Here is a 20,667-nt window from a genome sequence, read left to right as displayed (position 1 = left end):
GCAATAGTACTCGCTCTTACTCAAAATAGTAAGCTCGGCTACTCTTTTTTCACTCCAAGCTACTCAGGAGTCTGCAACTGCGGTGCATTTCTATGAAACTAGGGCTGCCATCCGTCCGGGTTTCCCCGGATTTGTCTAAGGCGTCCGGGGGGATTTTCTGTAGTGATCTGAATTTTTCGAAGCAGCTCGCTCAAAAGGTCATAACTATTTTATCTTTATTTCTTGATTGCGGTTACCGTCTATAATTTATAGAATTTTTTTGTTTGGGATATCGTACCTAATATAAGAAATTGGGTAAAGGACCCAATTACTGTCACCTTAAGCTATTTTACTTAAAATAACGAATAAATAAACGTTGTAAAGTCACATACAAAAAGAATTATGTAATTCAACCTATAATCTATACTATAGATTACACACTATAGTTTATTTATTCGTTATTTTAAGTAAAATAGCTTAAGGTGACAGTAGTTGGTTAGGTGTCAGTAATCGGGTCCCTTACCCTAGTTAAAAGTGGAAATGTCCGGGGTTTTAATGCTCTCTGTCCTAGATTCGTGATTTTACGGATGGCAGTCCTATATGAAGCGGAAAAGAATCCGGTGTTGGGTGGAATTATGGCAGCCCATGGCATAGACGTCGCAGTTTCCCCTGGTGCAACGACTCGCAAGGGGTCCAGGGAAGCGTGCACTGGGCCGGCGCGTGCAGCTGGCATGCAAGTCGATGCACCAGGTCGATCTTTCGCCCAATGGAAGAGCCAAATGTCCTGGTAGTCCCCGCCCAAAGCATGGCGGCTGACTTTTCCTTTCCCCTCTGGATTCTCTCCTTTCCTCCCCTGTCTCTCCCGCCGATATCCTCCCCGCACCGTCGAAACTGAGATTTACACCACCCACTCCTCCCCGGTCGACTAATTAGCCCTACACTCCGGCTTTAAACTCACGGCTCGGCTTCTCTTTCAACAGACCCGACGACCGAGCCGGATTTTTTAAGAAAACCACGGCTGTCTATCTCCCTTTGTAATTTGGTAGAATTTTGTGACGGTTCGGGGTAGCATTGATTCGCGGTGAGACCCGGGAACGGGAGTTGCGCAGCAGTTTGGGCGAGTCTATGGTCAGGCGAGGCGCAATCGGTGCCCTCCGCTCCGGAATGGGCTGCAAGTGGGATTCCTCGTGGCTCCGTGGCCTTAATTTCCATTCCAGGTAACGATTACCGCGCAAAACGATTGCCTAATGTTTCCCAATGGCCGCGGTTACATAATACTCGTGTAAGCAGCGCTGAACCAGTTCTTCGTGGATGTAACGGCGAAATCCCTTACGAGGCAGCCAGCGGACGCCGAAGAACTCCACCGAGGCCTACATAAAAGTTAACATTCAATTAGCGGGTGTACTGAAAACCTGAGGAGAAGTGTAATGATTCAGGAACCATCGAAATTCAATTCCTTAACATAATCACTGATGCTGAAATTGCATCTTCAGATGCTGAAGGGTGCTTGCATCATTCCACTCCTCGCAAAACTGGATAATCAAAGTAATCCTACCTCGGAGCACCTGGGTCCCCTCGCCAGTCCAAGCGAACGAATCCCAAGCCTGTGGAGATCGATTTCGAGCCTATTCCCAGTCTGGGTCCAAGGAAATTCGCGGAAAATCGGGCCAGAGGTGTCCATCAGAGCGGGGACAGGGTCGAGGAGAGCGCTCGATCGGGCTGGAAGAGGCAGAAGAGGCGGAGAACCAGGGTAGAACGTAACGTGGGAGGGTTTCGATAAGTCAGATCGGCTCGCTGGCGGCCTGACTCCGCCTCTGCGCGCCTCCACCCGCTCCGAATTGCTCGCCAGCCGCCGCGGAGCGTTCTCAATCAGTCTCAATCTTGGCTGGCTTCCCTCTAGCGACGCGTGTCCCCGTCGGTCTCTCCTCTCTCGCGGAAAACCGTCGATCTGCTCGCGAAATCGGTGACGAGTCTCCTCTGCGAATCGTCGGTCGGTGTGTCCACAGTGCCAACTTTGTGACACCATCAGCGAACTCTGGAGAACTTTGGACGCCGACGACTTGCAGGATTGAAGTTTAAGTTCCCCTGACTCGATCGTGGACCACATCGCAGTTGCACAGGTACTTTCTTTTGCGAGCCCTTCCTATTTTTAATTCTGAACGTGCGAGTCTCTGTAGTGGCCCTTTTCTGGGGAAATGGGAGGAGTGTTGTGGGTTTAAGAGTGCCTCACAAAGTGTTTCAATTCAGATCCCAGTCCCCTGTTTCTGATCCAAATGAGTTTGCAACTCAGACCAACCCTTGGTCCTTCAATTCTTCTTCAATTCAAATCTGCGGCCTCCAAAAGTAGCTCCTCAGTTTCTAAAACCAAGATTTCCTTCTGCTACCCTGGGAGCTCCTGAAGCCCCCAAAGTATTTCCCCCAAAAGTCATTAACTTCCCCTAAAAGAATATTAAAAACACCCCCCTGCTCTGGAAACACTCTTAAGTCGCAAAATCTGTTTTTTCTACTGGAACAACGTCGTCACAGCGCGATCTCCTTCTCCCGTCGGCCACCGTCGAGCTCTCCCCGTCGCGAGCCAGTCGAAACGCTCCACGAGGATCTACAAAATCGCGCGGCACGACCAACGCTTTCGTGACCGTGAATCGCATGAATGAGCCAGTTTACTATCGCGAGCCGCGCGGGGATAAAAGCCTGCCGTGGCCCCGCGATTTTACCGCAATATTTAAATATCTCCCGTGGAGTGACAGCCCGGTCGGGGAGTTTGTAAACTTCGTCCAGGGATCGTACGAGATCTGGCTGAACTCGGGATGATGTTTAGTAAACAAGCAGATAAACGCTTCCTCCTCCGCCGCGAGCAGATAACAAGTTTTTCTAATTACGTCGTTGCATATCGACGATTATGTATCTCCAGTCACGTTGCGCCTGCAGTGCGCTTTCAAGTGGCGCGCGAATTCTTTGGCGAATATACTGGATTTTTGCCTGGGAGGGAGATAGCTTCTCACTCACTGAGATCCTTCTCTCGTGGCCGATTGTTGGAGCTGAGTGCGTTGAATCTGGTGTGCTTTCTAGCCCTGAAACGAATAGGGAGAGTTGATTTTAAATTCTTATTGCATTAGGTGTGTGCAATAGAACGCAAAGTACAGTGGCGGATTGAAGGAAAAAGGCCCAGGTGGCAAACGTTCTGGGGGGCCCATTTTGGGGGGAAAATGAAGAGGTAGTTTACTAAAAACTAGGGTAGTAGTACAGCAAAAAATATAGTGTTTGGTTAAAATCGTAATTTTTTTTCAAGATAGGGCCCTAGGGGGGCCTTTTGCATAGGGGCCCATTTATCGGAAAAATGAAGAGGTAGTTTACTAAAAGCGGGCCACGTGTAGTAGTACGAAAAAATGTACTGTTTGGATACCTATACGTAATCATAATTTTTTTTTTGGTCATGGGGCCCTGCGGGAGCCTAATGTGAATGTCCCAATTTGTGAGGTTATGTTACTAAAATTTTGGTGAGTAGAAATGCGGACATGGCGGTGATTCATTTGACCCTAAACCTGCTCACCTGTTTTCTACTTAAAAAAATTAAAAATAGTACAAAAAAATCTAAATCTAGAGCACAATACGGTATCTGTTTTTGTTATTAAACAAGAACTTTTACTGCAAAAACTATTTTCTACCCCATTATCGAATACCAATAGCGACGCTGTTGCTTAGCAGAACCAGCTAGATTTAGAACACGATTCAAAAGTCACGAGTCTCTCGTTTTAAAAGTTTTTCGTTGCTTATGCTGCACTTTGATTAGCCTCAACCTCGTACAACACTCCGGTAAATGTTCAAATAATTTAGAATTATTTTGTTGCAACTATAGTACAAAGGTAACGCATATAATAATAAGAAAAATACGAGATGAGCGAAAATGGGACATTTACATACCTTAGGCGGCAACTGCTCGTCAGCCGCCCAGTTAAATCGGCCACTGACAAAGTATGAATTGCGACTAAATATTCTTAGCCTCTCTAAAAATTCAGCTCCCATCGACCACGTCTCAGCAGACTCCCTCCAAAGCGATGGCCCTTTCCTCCCGGGATCAATAATTTCAGTTAAATATCCCGGAATCGTGAGAAGTACTTAAAGTCCGCATAAGGAGCGGCTAATGGCGATCCGTGGGCCCGAAATAGAAGTGTTTGACGGGTCGCGTACACCCTCTTATTGTCGAAATTTACGAGTAGCTATCGCGAGGACAGATCCTCTGTGGCCCGCCGCCGGAAGTCCCCGACGATTCCCTCGAGGGCGTCGGGAGATCCCTTTTCTAGCTGCTGGCCCAGAGTGTTCAGCTGTTGCACGCTCGTCACCGATCCCTTCTCGAGTGGCCGTGTCAAGTCTTCTTGCATCGGCGACTTTGAACGGAGGCTCGAGGAGTTGTCGCCTGCGACGCGAGCTTCCATGGATATAGAACGGTTCCAGGGGGCCTTGGTAGCCTCTATCCATTCGTCAGGACCCTGGGGCACCTTCTGCTTCCTCCACGAAGAGTGTAGAGGAAAAGAGGAGCGGTGGCTTTTTTTAGTGGAAGCCTTAGGCTTGACCAGTGGCAGTTGCCACCTGGGTCCCTACTAAGAAGGCCCACTCAGGGCCCCATCCTTAAAAGAAATTATGATTTTATCCAAGCACTATATTTGTTTTCTATACTTTTCTGTACACTTACCACCTCTTAGTAAAGTAGTTCTTCATTTTCCCGCAAAAATGGGCCCTCGGAACGTTTGCCGCCTGGGCCTTTTTTCTTAAACCCGCCACTGGTTATAGTAGATGTTTCAAGCTTCGCCCTGAATTATCGATGAAACTCACCCGTTCCTCCTCTTCTTTACAGGTCGTCGAGCAAAGGACCCCGTTTCTCCAGAATTCTTCGCAGTGTCAACGAGTCCTGCCCCCGAAGATGTAACGCGGAGCAAAGTGCGTCTCGTCCAGCGACCAGTGTGAACAGTGATCAATAGATCGTTAAAAAGTGTCAGTGACTCTACGCAAGAGGCTTTCCCAAGAAAGCTTGCCCAGTTGATCAGTGTGGAACAGCGGAGGAGCTCTGTAAATGCAGCTCCAACGGCCGCCATTTTTATGAATCACGCAGACCTGGAGAAGCTGAGGATGGTCTCTCACGTTATTCCTGTCGCTGGGGTGAGTTTCTCTGATTAATAAAACGCCCCCTGCTTCATCCACCAGAGAGATCTTCGTTGCATCTCCGATCACCCTAAGGGTGTCTTTGTAAAATAAAAGCCTCGACAGCAGCAGGGCCCGAAAGGGTAGCGTTATTTCCAAAGCTCCTCGTTTTCCGATCGGCATTCCTCGATATTCGCTCGGAGGAACGATACGCGAGGCTCGCGAGCGTCGCCAGCCGCTTATCGTCGCGCAGAGGCATGGAAAAGAAGAGAAAAAGAAGACGCGGAGGTCGTGACCTCGAAAATTTCGCAACTATGCGATCTGCGTGTTCGCTTTTAGCTTCTTCCACGACTCCGCGACTCGCCTACAATTTCCACTCAAACGTACGCGGTGGAATAACATCCCCCTTTGTCCCTATGAGCTTCCACCGACGGAAAACCGCTTTGCTTGCCGTAATCACTCGATGAATGAACTCTGGGCGATTGAGCATCGCGGGTCGACTTACCAGGGGCTCGAGGAATCGATAGGAACTCCAGTTACATCGCCGAGAAGCGGCATAATTAGTATTTCCCAAGTCGTCTTCCTTGCATCGATTCGCGGCCCAGCGAAAGGAGATTCTATCAACCCTTTTCGAATAGAAAATCGCACCCTTGGAGCTCCTCCGCATACCTGAAAGAAAGCTCGAGTTAATCACGGTCCCGCCTCCGAGGGAGAGTTCAAAGCTCGCTGGACTGTTTGGGGGTTTAATTTAATGGCCTCCTACTCGAGGACGTTTCTCAGTGTCAGCCTGTTGATGCACTTCTCTGGTCGCGAGGGACACTCTCTTTCTAGTCGAATGATCATTCTGACGGCTCCAGGACGGTCCGGGCTAGATCGACTCTTTCATCCAAAGGGTCAACGACACGCTTCGCTGTTTAACGACTGCGAAGTACACACCCCGAAGGGATCAGTGTCACGGCTCGTCCGTGGATCGCGTGGTTGTTTCGCGCCGGAGGTACTAGACCAGGCCGTAAAGCTGGATCGCAAATTAACGATCTACCGGGATCGTAAGTTTCGCTTGGCATAATACGATGTCACAACACCGGGCCCGTGTTTGTAAGCTTCCGGCGACGGCACTTCAAACATCGCCAGCAACGAGCCAGAAGACGCTCCCTGGTTTCTGGTCGCTTCCTCCTGGTTCGTTCACCTTTCGCCACTGGGCTGCCGTTCGTCTTCGGCCTCCTCCTTCGCAGATTTATAGAGATTCGTCTAGGTTTCTCGGACCGGGGTACCTTGGGCCTCTTCCTTTGCTTCCTCAAAAGGTAGCTGCTTCTTCTTTGGCATCTGCAAATTTATTAAGATTTGTATGAGCCATGCAGGGGACTGGTAATTTGGGGGGAGGTAGTGGGTCTCCCAGAGGGGGCTAAGAGGCCCTGGCAATCCCCGAAGAGGGGGCGTTGTGAGAAGAAGAGAAAATTGAATGTTATTCTTTAAATGAATTTTTATAACCGCGCAAAGAAGCTTATGGAATTTACACTGAAAATATTTGATCCCTTCGACTTGGCTCCCTGATTAAACCCTGAGTGCTCCACTGCTGTGGATCTTCATGTTCAGGTTCTTTCTTGGAGGGGTTGATTAGCCTTTAAGCTTAAAGGGATGTTTGGATGTCGCGCGATGGGAATTGTTGGCGATAATGCTTCTTGGATATTTAGTGTTGTGGACACTGTTTGAGTAAACAGTGATTTTTCTTGGGTTGTCGAACTCTCCAAGCTTCAATATAAACATGTTGATACGCCTGCGATGCGAACAAGGATGCTTGTTAGATATTTAGTGTTATGGAAACATTGGGGAACATATCACTCATATTATGAAAATACTTAAAGCAAATAATTGCAATTCTTGGTTGCTCCCCAGTCGTCAGAAAAGACATCATCTGTATTCTAAACATGCTACAGAAATATATCTCATTCTTTATCCCTATCAGTATCTATAATTCAACATTTCTTTGTCATTAAGAACTTTGTGCACGAATCACTTTATCTTCAAGCACCTTTACGCAGTGCAAGCTGACTGTACGCTTGTAATTTCCTTAGCGAACAACATGCTTCCTTTAAGGGTACTAGGCAGTCGTTCCTGTCTAAAATGAAGCATTTCTGTTTCAATTAATTACAGAGAAACCAATTGAAACCGAGACTTCTCTCTGAGTGATTCATTTTAGACGGAAATGACTGCCTAGTACCCTTAAGGGGTTATACCTATTTAGGCCGAAAAGAGGCGAATGTTTGTGAATTTTTTTTGAAAAAGCGGAAGCATATATTTTTACCGAACCTTTTGGAATTAAAAGAGCAACGTTTAAAGAGTTCATTTGATAATTTGTTTGTAGAAAAATATTTACGTTTATAATAAAAATACAACGACATCCAAGAAGCCTTTTTAAAAACGGTGAGCCAAATATCTCAAAAACTGCATCAAACTTTCTGAAATTTTGTGACTTATTTTTTATATTATACAATGGGGAAAAAAACCTCTGTCATTCAGTAGATTTTTGTATAAAAAATAAGCCCTCAAAATTTCAGAAAGGTTGGTGCAGTTGTTAAGATATCTGGCTCACCGTTTTTAAAAATGGCTTCTTGGATGTCGTGGTATTTTTATTATAAACGTAAATACTTTTCTACCAAAAAAATACCAAATGAACCCTTTAAAAGTTGCTCCTTTAAATGCAAAAAGTTCTGTAAAAATATATGCTTCCGCTTTTTCAATAAAAATTCACAAACATTGCCTCTTTTCGACCTCCTGACTAGGCATAACCCCTTAAAACACTTTACTCTTTTATGGATTAATTATAAAATACACCTGCTTCGACAAATGACTATTAAGCCACGCAATAATTCTCTCACTCCTCGGACTGTACCCAGCGCGTTTCCCTAATTCTCAGCTGTGAAAACACCCTCCGCTACCTCACACTCCCCAGATACCAAAATACCAACTAATTCGGACGACTGACTATTGCCAATTCTTACAGGAGCTGCAGCAGGGCAATGGAAGCCTGGGCGTCGTAGGGCTGGGCAGCATGCAGGAGCCCAGCCACTCCCTGAAGATCAAGCAGGAGCCCTTCCAGGTGTCCCCACCCTCCCCGCTGCCACCCCTGCACCAAGGTGAGTCCATTAAAAGCCTCCACGTTAAATCAATCCAACCCACGAGCTCCGCGAGAGAGACACCAGGCCACGGGTCTCTAAAAATCGCCCAAAGATCCGAACGGTGACGCTTGACGTCATCAGGATCTCACCGGCGACTCCTTCGCGGCCGCGTTCTAATAATACGGCAAGCTCGACGAGGGGGGCAGGGCGGGTGGGATGAAAAGCTAGCGAGTAGAGCAGGGCCGGGGAAAAACGAGCGAGAAAAAGAGGGGAAGAAAGTCAACTGTCGCTGGGGCGGAGGGAGGGCGAATGATATACCGCGGGAGGCTGCGTCCTGATCTTTCCGCGCGCCGTTCGGTTACATTCTCTGCCGCGATTATGCTCCATCCAGAGGCTGTCAGTGGCTCGTCTTCGACGGGCCTGGGTTCGACGTTCCCTCGGTAGAAATATCCCAACCATCCAGCGAGGTGACGAGGCCTTCGAGGGACATTCTCGGGGACCCCGCTGGGTCCCACTTGCCTCCACCTTTCCGGGCACTCATTAATCATCGAGCTAAGAGTCTCTAGAGGACTAAACGAGGTTGATTAGAATTCTTTCGCACTTCGAGACCAGCCTCTGGATTAGTCAGCCGGCTGGTATTCCCTCTCTATCGACGCCCGCGTACCGAGCTCCCGAGTAACATTCGGGGAGCAGATAAGGGCTCGATAAAGGGTGCCGGTGTCCCGTTACCCGGTTCCTTCGCTCGCTAATCGCTGAACGTCCCCGGCAGATAGACCCGCGACACGATTAAGCCGCGAGCTGTAACCGAAGAAGCTCTCGTACGCCGTCGATATCTCCGCGCGCGTAGGGGGTTGTGGATCGTGTCGTCGCAAAAATTCCCTCCGCTACGCGACAGATAAAGCGATTAGTCGGTGCTAAGTGTGGAAGTAGCGGCTCGGTTCGCTCGGTTGGCGGTCAGGAATCTTCTGCGGGCGCAGCGGAAGATCGGGCTGAGAATTATGGCCGCTAATCCGGGAAAAGGCCCGCGAGTGGTGCTCTCCATCGGGCTGATATATCGGCCAGCGACAGCGTGTCCCCGTGATCCGGGCGTTCAGCTTCTTTTCAAAGGGAGAACGAGCTGCCCCGCGAATCGTATTTAGACGTCCACACGCACCGGGGACAGATGTTCCTTGGAGCCGCTCTAATCGACTCTGCCCGGGTGTTTAACTCTTGAACGGCGGACGTCTTTAGCTGGATAACGGCGCTGAGGAATCCTGGGTCGATCTTCGCAGCAGACCTTGGCGACGTTGAGTCCTTATATCGATTGCAATTTTGCGATTCTGGAGTCAGTCGAGTTCCAGCGGCTCGTTTTGGGCAGGGCAGGGTCTGAACGGACTCGTCGTCCGCCAATAAGAGGGTGTAAATGGTTGTAAGCCCGCGCTTTAGTGGCGGTCACGGTTGGTGTTCCACATTCGCGTCACGGTTAGCGTAAACGGTTTATCGGGGCAATAAAGAGCCGCGTGATAAGCTTCAGCTGAGACGTTTAATTATAGAGCGTGGATTATGGCGGTGGACGGGAGCCTAATCGGCGCTCTACCATTGTAATTTCCCGATCGAGTTTCTTCTGCTGCTTCGACGATCTTCGTTGGATCCTCTTCGAAGGTGCTGAACCGTCTTCTTAGCATCTAGCATCCTCTGAACCCTATATCCATTAACAACTCATGAATTAATTTAGAGGCTTCGGCTGAGGAATGATAGTGTATAGTTGAATACCTTGATAATCGTTGCGGGACTTCCACGCAATGGTCTCGATCTTGAGCACCGAGGAAAGGAATTTCTGTGGCGACCGGCGACGCAGGAGAAGCGGCCGATTCGTCGAGTGATGTCACTAGGTGTCGTATTTCGCTTATCGGGGGCCGATTCCTCGCGGAACCGGCAGCATTTCAGGAACGCGAATGCCACTGTTTCTCCACCAAGACAACGGCCACGAAGACGTCGACCTTCGCCTCGGGGATCGACTTTGCACCGTGACGATCGCATCCTCTTTCCATCATCTCCACGTTTCTCGCTGTTTTTTTTTCGTGCAGGGGCACAGCGACACCCACAGGTGTGCCAAGCAGTAGTGACGTTCTCAGTATGCACGCCTAAATGGGAATAAAAAGGGGTGGGGTACCGGAAGACGATGGTGAACTAGTTTCGGGGTTCAGACGATCTAGTTTCGGGGTTCGGACGATGTAGTTTAATAAATAAAAAAAGTTTTATTCCATTACTATATCTATTTGCATCGCAATAAATTCCTGAAAATTATCCCTTAATTCAACATAGGATCCCTGAGAAAAAAGGCCCTAATTCAATGTAGAAGGTAGAATAATTTGAGGATATATTCCAAAGAAATTAGAGTAAAAAAAAAATTTGAAGCCCAGATGGCATAGTCGTCCCCCAAAATGGGCCCAATTAACTTCCCCAGCTCGGTGAGTGCCTCGTGCACTAAAGAAACTAGGTGTTGCCATAATCAGGCATAAAATTCAATATCTTGATACCTGTTAGAAATCACTCAAGATTGAATATCGCGCATAACGACCTAAAAGGGTCCCAGGCACGTGGCCCATCCCCTAATCAAGTATTCCAACGTGGGGAGATATCCACCCTGCCCACAGGAAAGGGGCACGTGCCTGTTGCATAGATACGTTAGCCCAAAAACGTGTCTGTAACTGATCATGCTTAAGGATCGAGTTCCAGGGGTGTTCCTCAGGGTTCACTTGACCCCCAATTATCAGAATAAAGTAGCTGCTCCGCGTTTCAATAAACGGGGGCCCGGTGAAATCGAGTACGCGACCTGTGTTAACGCTAAATCAGCTGATTATGAAACTGTGGATGGTTCATGTACAAAATTGCTGATCGCGAAGTGATCCAAAGTCCAAGAGGAGGTCGAAGGAGCGATACATGCCCAATCAAAGCCACTTACGTTCTCCGTTTCGTGGTCACGAAACTGTAGGATGAGAGGAACAGAACCTGAAGAACTCCAAACATTTAAAATTAGACAGATTTCTGGGGTGTCTAAAACAGAATTCAATTCAAATCACCTACCTAGGAAAAATTGATTTCTTCTGAATGTGGGTTAGTCCGTTTACGCTCTCAATGCCTCGTGGTCCCAAAGAACCATCTGAAAGAAGCCTGTAGCCTCGCCTGCGCTCAAGGGAAAACGAAGTGCGGACTCGAAACCGAAGCAAATACCGCGTATCTCGGTGGCGGAGGAAGGGAGGCCGGGGAAGGTGCGAGGATAAAGGAGAAACTCGAGGCAAGGGTCATCCGAGCGACGATAGCTCATCTCGCGGTATCATCCGCGTGAGCCAATCGCCTGCTGGTATCTCGACCTCGTCCAACGTCGCCATCGCGACGTGTTTTCCCCGTCACCGACCCCCCTGGCCCCCCGCGCGTCTCCATAACACCGGAAGCGCGGATGGAATTGCATTTCAGCGTCGTTAATTCGAGAGACCCATCCTGGTCCCATCGATCGCGTTTTGGACGCAATTACGCGTTCGTTAGTCTGACGACCTCGTCGGTGGACGATTCGGCAGCCGAAAACAGAACCGAAATCGCGGGGATTACTTAATCCAGCCGGGTAGCGATAATTTCGAAGGGGCCCGTCCGGTTTCTCGCCCGTTGGTTCGTCGCGCTCCGTGGCTTATCTGGTGTCGACCCCTTTTTCGCGTTTCGCCGCGGTGTTATCGCCGTTATCGACGCTGGAGAGGCTTACAGCAGAGATCCCACTCGAATTTGGCAGCTTTCTTAAAAGGTGTTTCGATGAACACTGTTGTTTAAACCGCGATGGTAGAGTGGGAGATCGGTGAGCCTCTTTTCTTCGCGAAGATCTTTCCCATTTTGGGGAGAATTGGGTATTTCTTCAGGGGTTCGCGGGTTGGAAAGTATGGAGTGCTATTAGTGCAGAAGTATTTTCGAGGATAATGGACCGAAAGAATTGCAAGCCAGTGGGAAAGTTGGCAGCGTCTCACGCCCACGCAAGCGCTGGCCATTTATCCACGATTCCCTTATCGCTGGCCACCGATTAGCCCCGAAGTCGGTGCCCTTGTTTACTACAGATCTATTTTAACGCGCACAGATTACATTCGCGGCCTGATTTCGGAATAAATAAGCGAGATCGCGATGCGCTCGCTGGAACGAGGCGCCATCGAGTCTTCCCCTGTTCATCGGGGGCTCCGCGAGACTTTAAAACGACCCCAAGTGCACCCCAGAATTCTAAGAGAAACAATTCAGTCGTCCATTTCGACCGATGATATACAACTATCGCCAGAAATTCCAGAATAAGATTATTCTCGCGTTTAAAAAACGGCACAAATGGGTCCGGATGGGCCCCGCATCCACCGTTCGGTGGTTAATCAACGGTCAGGGATCCATGACCTCATTAGCGTCGCTCAACTTCCAAGAACAGTGAACTCGTTTCGCGAATCTGCAAACTCGATGAAACGTCATCAGAATCGCGGGGCAGCGTCAACCTACATGCGCTTCGCAATATCCACCGTCGAAGGTCAATTTTCGCAAGCCGGGTTACATCACGGCCCGTCGCGATCGAAGCTGCTGAGTTGCACATTCTTCCCCGAGCTCCTTGCGAAATCCCTGAAAAAAGGGCACTCGTGAATCATAGTGAGCGACCGAGGAACGCGCGATTGCGCTCGATCGCAGAGAAGGATGATAATTCATTGGAGATACGTGTTTTCCGCGGGCGACGATCGTCCGTCGCGCGCGAACAGAAACAAGGGATCCCGTGACGAGAGCAGATGCGGTCTGGTTAGGTGTCGTTTAGCACACAGGGGATCTCTGGTTGCAGTCAGGTGTGTTGGCGAACGTTTGCACGTTATCGCGATCTCGTTGCTTGCTTGTGCACCTTGGATCCGCGTGTACGACACACGCTCGGCTGTGCTTCGGGGAGCCGCATCCTCTTCGGACATCTATCGTCGGTGTCTTCATCGGTCGATATCGCTTGTTTGAAGAGGCACGCGAGCTTTGGATGGTGATGGAGGAGGGTCGCTGGGTGGAGTGGAAGGCAGAAAAGCGATGGGAGGTAGCGATGGGTCTCGATTTTTCAGAATTTCGCGCGGGGTGTATTTGCTCTTTAGAGGAGTTGGGAGCAAACTGCTTGCTCAGAATCATCTGTGAGCTGTAATACGAAATTTTCTATGAAATTAGTTCCCATTCTTGCAATTACTTGGGTAGCTTTCTATTTTTTAAGAAGCTCCTTGGTACCTACCAGAGTGGACGGAGCTTACCAAATCTAGTGATCCTCCAGGGAGTGATCGGAACAACCTGTATCATTGCTGATTGGTTGCCGCCATTTGTGGCAAAAGCGGAAGTAAACAGAGAAAGAAACTGTAAAAAAGAAAGAGACAGAAATACGAATAGAAAGAGAGATAAGCAAACAGCTTGGAAAGCAGGTAATTTAGTGAATGTTTAGGTTATGTTATTTCCGGTTCTGCCGCAAATGGCTGCTGTTACACCGATCACTCCCTGTTACCACGTTCCTGCTTTGAAAGCGTCACTCCGCCGAGTCCTAGACGAGGCTGGAAATCGTACACCTCATAGGTTCGCGTCGGCGGGATATCACGTTTGCCCATGCCATTGATAACATCGTGGTCGAACCCAGCGGAAATTGACGCACCGCTCTCCAGTTAATGGACACCTTTGCACCTGCGCGCAATGCTGATTTCCAGGGTGATTCCTGAAAAAATTCGTCTCCGTTTTGCTCTGCCTCGAGTTTCTCCTCTCTTTGTTCGCCTGGGCGCTGTACTTATCGGTGTCCGGTTACGTTCAGTTCCAGTTACACGTGCCGCGGAGCGACGATGCACGTACGCACTCCTTTCCGAGTACGTATCCCCGTGCTTTCCGCTGATTTCGATTGTGCCGCCGCGACAAGCTTCAACCACGAAGATTACCGTGCCAGTCCACTGAACCTTCAGACTCTTGACTGCGATCGAGTTTGCGCTGAAAATGTATGAAAAAAAGTTCTATGAAGGCATACCCTGTGAACTCTACTTTTCAGGTTAGGCTGGGCTCTGTCGAAGTTCCGTTTAATCTTAAGTTTAATGATTCCACAATCTTTTGTGCGGCAGGGTATAAGAATTCTGTGTGTAATTCAGGTTAACTGACCTGTTTCTGAGCGACGGAAGCTGCGACGTCCCTGTGGTCCCCTGTAACTCTGAGATTGGGCCCCACAGGGTTCGCCTGATTTTTTCCTCGCGTTTGTGAACGTGGAATCAGGCCCCGTAATTTTTACCAACCATCCTCTGCGTCGCTGCGAGCAATCCACGCTTATTGCCTCCGCACGCGGTGTCTCGTGTCCCCCGGAGGGCCCAATTGTCTTTCCCCGACTTCTGGGAAGCGACTTCCCTGTGGTGGTGTCGTCCGGCGCGGATCGATCGAGCCCGTTCCATTGTCCATGTTCCCGGAGCGGCGTTGATCGCGTCCCATTGAAATCGTTTCGCTTCTCGGGTGTCCCCCGCCGCCTGACCCACTTTGTCCTCGCGATTCGCCCCGGGCCTCACGGGTAAACAATGTTGCGACGAACGTTTCAGTGGGCAGCTTCGTGTCCGAGATGCAGAACGGCTGCATGGGGGCCGCGTCCAAGGAGCTGGACAGCCCGTTGGGCCTGGCGAGGGGCCTGACGTCCCACCACGGCTCCCTGAGCCACCATCATTCCCATCACAGCCTGCACAGCCCGACTTCCGGGGTGTCGATGCACTCGGCGGCCTCCGGCCACCATCACCTGGACGAGAAAGGCTCCTCGCCGACCGGAGGCCTGCACAGCACCACCAACAGCAACCCCTCGACGCCGTCGGCACCCTCCACGCCCACCGCGGCCGCGGACGGCTCCGCGCAGGGCTCTGGGAACGGAAGCGGCAGCGCCGCGGACTCGGCCACCAAGAAGCCTCCGTTCAGCTATGTCGCGCTGATAGCCATGGCGATTCAGCACAGCACCCAGAAGAGGGCGACCCTCAGCGAGATCTACGCCTACATCACCGCCAGGTTCCCCTACTTCCAGAAGAACAAGAAGGGCTGGCAGAACTCCATCAGGCACAATCTCTCGCTCAACGAGTGCTTCGTTAAGGTGCCGCGCGAGGGTGGAGGAGAGAGGAAGGGCAACTTCTGGACCCTAGGTGGGTGGACGGTTCCCCGGGTGTTTGTTGCGTGGCTGGCGGGTGGAGGAATTCACGGGAGGACCTTTTTGCCTGTTCGCAGACCCACAGTACGCAGATATGTTTGAGAATGGCAACTACAGGAGGCGCAGACGCATGAAGCGGCCCTACAGGAACGCACCTTATCACAAGCCTTTGTTCGGAGACCCTTTCTCTCCTACGCACGTTCATCTGGGCCCCAGGAACCTGTTCGGTCACTCGCCGCCGTCCTACGGACCCTCCACCTACACCAGATACGACACCAGGTACGCTCCCATTTTCGCAATCCTGTTTCCTGGCTCAAAAGGCGGAGTATCGCTTCATTGGATGTTCGGTTTAACCATCGAGTCTGTTCCGTTTCAGCGCCTGGAGCCTGCAGCAGTCGCAGCTCTCGTATAGCCACTGCCAATCGGTAAGTTCAGCTGGGCTCTCGGCGGTGTTGATGTGTCTGCTATTGGGGATTCTCTGTTGCAGCTTCAGCCGCAGTTGCAGCCGATGCAGTCGATGCAGATCCCAACGATGAACGGGTACAGCCAGCTGGGCACGTCCTTGAGTGAGTCTCCGCTTCATCTTGAATCCTCTCTGATCTGTGAGCTTGCAGGATGTTCGACGGTCGGCAAAGCGTTTCAAGGCAATTACCTGGATGTTCCAGGTGCGACGGTGAGCTCGCCAGGCTCCATGGGCAGCGGCTCCTTCGGCAGCGGCTTCACCACCTGTGCCAGGAGACACGAGGCGGCTATGACCCCGGACACCATGCCCGCTAGATGCTACTGGCCTGAAAGTAATCTCTTCTTCTGATAACTGTGCCCTTTCGTAGTAATGGTCCACTTGCAGAGCCGTAGAAGCCACAAAATTATCTGTTCCTTTATCAGACCCCGTTCCACTTAGCAAACTAGCCAAAGAATCCTGCAGTAATCCCCTAATTTCCGACTTTTCGCAGTGGTGAACGTGAAGGAGGAGCCAGGTACCGTATCGGTGAGCAGCGCCGGAATCGGTGGCGTCGGTGTCGCCTCAGGCATGATGGGGTCCACCGCGCCAACAGGGGTCTCCACGACAGGCTTCGCTCCCATGGAGTTCCAGTCGCGGTCCAAGTGTTTCATGTGAACGAACCAGAAGTCTGAGCAGTCCACGACGGCCTCTTCAGGGTCGCCGAGGGTCATCCCGTGGTCAACCTGGCTGACCAGTGAGCTGTGACCAGTGTCCCTGACTATCCTCGGCAAGGCTGAAGGGTCGCGGAGTGCTGGCCAAGTGTGAGAATCGGATCCTCGGTGGACGAGGACTGTCGAGCGGTCTCCTTCCATTTACGCTAGCAAAAGGTGCGCCTCTCCGTGTGCTACTCGATTGCTACACAGTATTCGATATTTAAGCGAGATAAGGGACGAGTTCCTTTCCCCCGTGGGGGTCAATCACGAGAACATTTAATTTTAAGGACCTTAGAGGTAGGACTTATAGTAAGGACGCATTTGCGAGGTCGGATGGCGCGTTGTTAGGTATTGGGGAGTCTTGAAGCGTTCTCCTTTTATATATATATAGATATATATAGATACGTAGGTATGTAGTGGACACTTAAGCGTATATCCAAACGTATTTCTTTTAGATAGATTCACCAAGACTCGATGTACATATCTGATAGCCTAAGTGTACCAAGGAAACTTTGATTATACTTGTAACTAACTGTTAACTACCTGTCGAAGATTCTACCAAGTTTAAGGGCCCGGAAAACGTGGCAGCTAATGACTCATGTAATTATAATCAGAAAACGGAAATAAATCTCGATTATTTATCGCCTAGTGGAACCTGAGTGACATCATTTACCCATTACCGTCGTGCAAGTGCTCGGAATGATCAGGGAAGCAAAGTTTTGGGATATTTAAAGAGGCTGGATTTAGATGGGTCAATAGAGCTAAAGAAATATTCCAGCAGCTGATCTTCTAATTACTTTGAGCGGTGCAACAATTTTCTAGAGTAGCTTGACTGATAGGTATTCTTACACCTCCACTGTCACTATCCTAGCAAACTGCTAGTGGTGCTCTTCTAAAAATTTCATAGAAATAGGTCCACCTTGAATCATCCCAACCCTCCAGAAACTCACTGATAAAGCTAAACTCCCCATTAAAACACTATGAAGCTCTAAGTTCGAAGATTGAACGTTTCCTTCCAATATTCCTGTAATAAACCACTGAAATTCCCAAGACCCAGTTCTTTCTCTTCTTTGATGACTGCAGAACTTCCAGTTCAGAATACCCAGTGGAAAAGAAGGCAGAGAGAGAGAGAGAGAGAGAGAGAGAGAGAGAGAGAGAGAGAGAGAGAGAGAGAGAGAGAGAGAGAGAGAGAGGAGCAGAGGGAAAAGTAGCTATCGACTCGGCCAGCGGCCAGCAATGGTGATGTTTGCAAGAACGAAGGATGTTTTACAAACACTGTGCGTGGCCAGCGGGCTTTAATATTCCCCGTAAAAGAGAAGCTGGCCCGTGCACCGCGTCAACACCGTAGAAATAGCACGTGCACTTTATTTTTCGCCTGGAAATCGATCGTCGGGGCACGTCCCTTCAAGCTCGAAATAAATCTCGCCTAGTCGATGGCCCTGGAAAACCGTGCACACTGGTTACCGGAATGGCGTCAGAAATTGCTGCAAAAACTCAAAGCAGCCCCTGGAGAGCGCTTGGAGAATGCAGTTTTACAATACTATAGAAAATAACTGGGGAATCTTAAGTTACAACAAATTTTCTTATGGAGGGTTTAGTATTGCTGAGAATACTTGAAATTCTTTGGAGTAATACCTCTACTGGAGCTACTAGCGGTGGGTCAAAATCAGTGGCGGATTTAACAGGGCGGCCGATGAGCAGTTGCCACCTGGGCCTTTTTCTTAAATCCGCCACTAGTCAAGATAGAGTTTGAAATTGAAATAAATAGTGGAATCAGAAAATCACCTGCTGGAATATTTCTTCAACTCTAATCAACTTTAACCAGTATAGCAAAGACTATGCGACGAGTTTTTCTTGTCAAAAGACGGCTCTCGTCCTCGGGTACTCTTCATGGTAATTATAATGTCCATCCTTGAAGCAGTGCCAGTCCTCATTCCTCCTATTCCTGAAAGGAAGCCATATTTGTCCATTATGGATCTCCACAGAGCTGACCACAGGGAGGATCCACCATTTCCTATCAGTGGTATCCCCGCGTTCCCATTGGCTGCCAGAGACAGGTGAAAGCTGGTTTCCCCTTGAAGACTCATCGCCCGTAGGGACAGATAGTTGGCTCGTGTCCGCCATTGGCCGGGCGGACCAGGTGAGGCAGCCTTTTGCGGAGAAAGAAGGGAGGATTCTGCTCCTATAGGACGACCCTCCCTCTTCTCCAACCCCTAGCTCGGAGTTTGCGTCAAACCCTAGCGTCCACCTTCTCCCCTTCGGGAACTTCGACGCCCTCCAAGAGAAGTGCCGCGACTTTTCAGAGTAAAAAGGTCACAGTATCCCTGCCTGGATCAATAGACGCCCGGCGGAGTGAGTTACAGGGATTCACCCTCGGTTGTTAGGGTGGGACGTTACAGAATTGCCAGGGTGGGGCTAATCGATGCCCCATAAACTCGATATTCCCGCCCTTAATTCAAAGCTGATCAGCGGGCTCGCGGTTAAAATGTACTAAGCGACAAGCAGGTTGCTGCAATTAATCAACCGCGATGGTTTAAAAGGCCACATCGGTTAAGCGCGCTATTATATGTGACATATCGGATAGAATTTCTCCCCGGGAAAGAGCGTTGCAGTACTTTACAAGCATAAACGTCAGATACCGGTCGTTTCACGCGACCAGCCACGATAAGCAAACAGAGGCGTTAATCATCGGGAGCCAGGGCCCCTCTTTGTGGAACGAATCCACTGAAAGTCAGGTAAATCATTCCGTGTTTCTCTTACCGGCGCGGCTCCGGTTACAGAGATGTGGAGGCAGTATTTTACAACGCAACATGACCCACTATTGTTGCTTCGAGCTGCTCTTATTGTCACCCCCCGAGGTAGACAATGAGCTTCTCACGTGGGTGGGCCAGCCTCCGGCATTCTTTCCGCCACTCGGTAGCAGCCGGAAGAGCTCAGCCACCGTTATCGCCAATCTCGAGCCTAACAATCTATTCGAGCGGAATATAAAACAATAAAAGCCGGACCCGCGTCTCATAGGCGGCGGGATTTATCGCTCGCCACTTAGTAGGAGTAGGAAAACAGTTTTAGAACCAGGCAGGCCGGTGAATGGCGTGGAACAGGTGTCCACGATCACTTTAAGGTCGACGGAACGCTCTGTGCTAGCCGCTGGATTTTTAGCAACTGCTTTCCATGATTCTCAATGGTCCGACTATCGATTACGGCGATACAGATTTCGTGGGAGCAAGCGACCAGTTATTCGCTAGGCTGCCGCATTTTTTAGGAGTGCACGGCCCGAGACGACGGGGACTTCCTTCGTTCCCGGCGCGACGCGGTTCACACGCACGTGCATCGTCCGTGGCGTGTAAATAGAGGGCGGAGGTGACATATAGCGACAGCTCGAGCAAGCGTGTCGACCGTTTAGGCGACTATTAGCAGCTTCACGCTGCCTACTACGCACGTGCGGCGCGGGACGCCCTGTCGCCTCCTTCTGGAGCCTAGATTGCCAGTTCAGGAGTAACGTGGGATGAAGATGATCATGCAGATCCACCGATGCTGACTTTCTTGGAAGGGGTTGGTGCTGGAGTCGAGGATGGGAGGATTCAATATTAAGTTTCAACTTCTTCTATGAACAAGCGAAGAGAAGCGTTAGCTATCGAGGAGTCATTATTTCAATTTCATTGGATCGGAAGGAAACTTACGAAGTCAGTCGCTGTCCAGAGGTGTCCATGCAGGTGTGCGCCAGCGAAACAAAACAAGAGACACGCATGCAGAGTTCTACAGACAAGAAGGCGTTAAATGAAATTGCAGGGAACAAGAAATCAGAAGCGATGGATGGAAAAGAAAGCTTACCAAGGCAGCGAGGCTTTGGGAGTGTTAACGATGAGGTGGTGCGTTAAAGGAATGGGATGGAAAACTCAGCTTTTACTTCCTTCTATGGACAACGAGAAAGAAATTTTAGGCCTAACGGAATCATTGTCCCCTTGGGAGGAAGCTGACCATCTTCAGTTCCTGTTACGGCTCAGAGCCGGACCCCAGTAACACACCACCAGCTCTTGAATGAGCCAGTGACGAGAGGAGCATCAAATCCTATCGCTTCTGGCTATCTAAATTTGGCCCCGCCTCAAAAATCACTCGGCTCGTTTACCG

The 20,667-nt window shown here is 49.9% G+C and overlaps 1 protein-coding gene across 4 annotated transcripts; it reads left to right on the top strand.

The window, feature by feature from the left end:
* The first annotated feature begins 1,808 nt into the window (after positions 1-1,808).
* Positions 1,809-17,187, top strand: LOC143376784 (uncharacterized). Of its 4 annotated transcripts, none has more exons than XM_076827453.1 (9): positions 1,815-2,099; positions 4,832-5,133; positions 8,117-8,249; positions 14,798-15,379; positions 15,462-15,663; positions 15,761-15,809; positions 15,872-15,950; positions 16,029-16,178; positions 16,338-17,187. In XM_076827453.1, the coding sequence occupies exons 2-9, from the start codon at positions 5,074-5,076 to the stop codon at positions 16,499-16,501; spliced, it is 1,419 nt and encodes a 472-aa protein (XP_076683568.1). In that variant the 5' UTR covers positions 1,815-2,099; positions 4,832-5,073; the 3' UTR covers positions 16,502-17,187. The 4 variants fall into 4 exon arrangements, with proteins under 4 accessions (XP_076683564.1, XP_076683568.1, XP_076683567.1 ...); XM_076827452.1 differs by having other exon boundaries at positions 1,827-2,099; positions 16,020-16,178; XM_076827449.1 differs by having other exon boundaries at positions 1,809-2,099; positions 15,872-16,178.
* The last annotated feature ends 3,480 nt before the right edge of the window (positions 17,188-20,667 follow it).

Source organism: Andrena cerasifolii, chromosome 15, assembly GCF_050908995.1.
Source record: "Andrena cerasifolii isolate SP2316 chromosome 15, iyAndCera1_principal, whole genome shotgun sequence".
Taxonomy (NCBI): Eukaryota; Metazoa; Arthropoda; class Insecta; order Hymenoptera; family Andrenidae; genus Andrena; species Andrena cerasifolii.
This window is presented reverse-complemented; position numbering and strand designations above follow the sequence as displayed.

Bases quoted from the DNA above. Each gene is read 5' to 3' on its own strand.
- LOC143376784 (XM_076827449.1), top strand. From the start codon at position 5,074: ATGAATCACGCAGACCTGGAGAAGCTGAGGATGGTCTCTCACGTTATT. The intron at 5,134-8,116 runs GTGAGTTTCTCT...CAATTCTTACAG, and splicing joins ACGTTATTCCTGTCGCTGGG to GAGCTGCAGCAGGGCAATGG. The intron at 15,380-15,461 runs GTGGGTGGACGG...GCCTGTTCGCAG, and splicing joins GGGCAACTTCTGGACCCTAG to ACCCACAGTACGCAGATATG.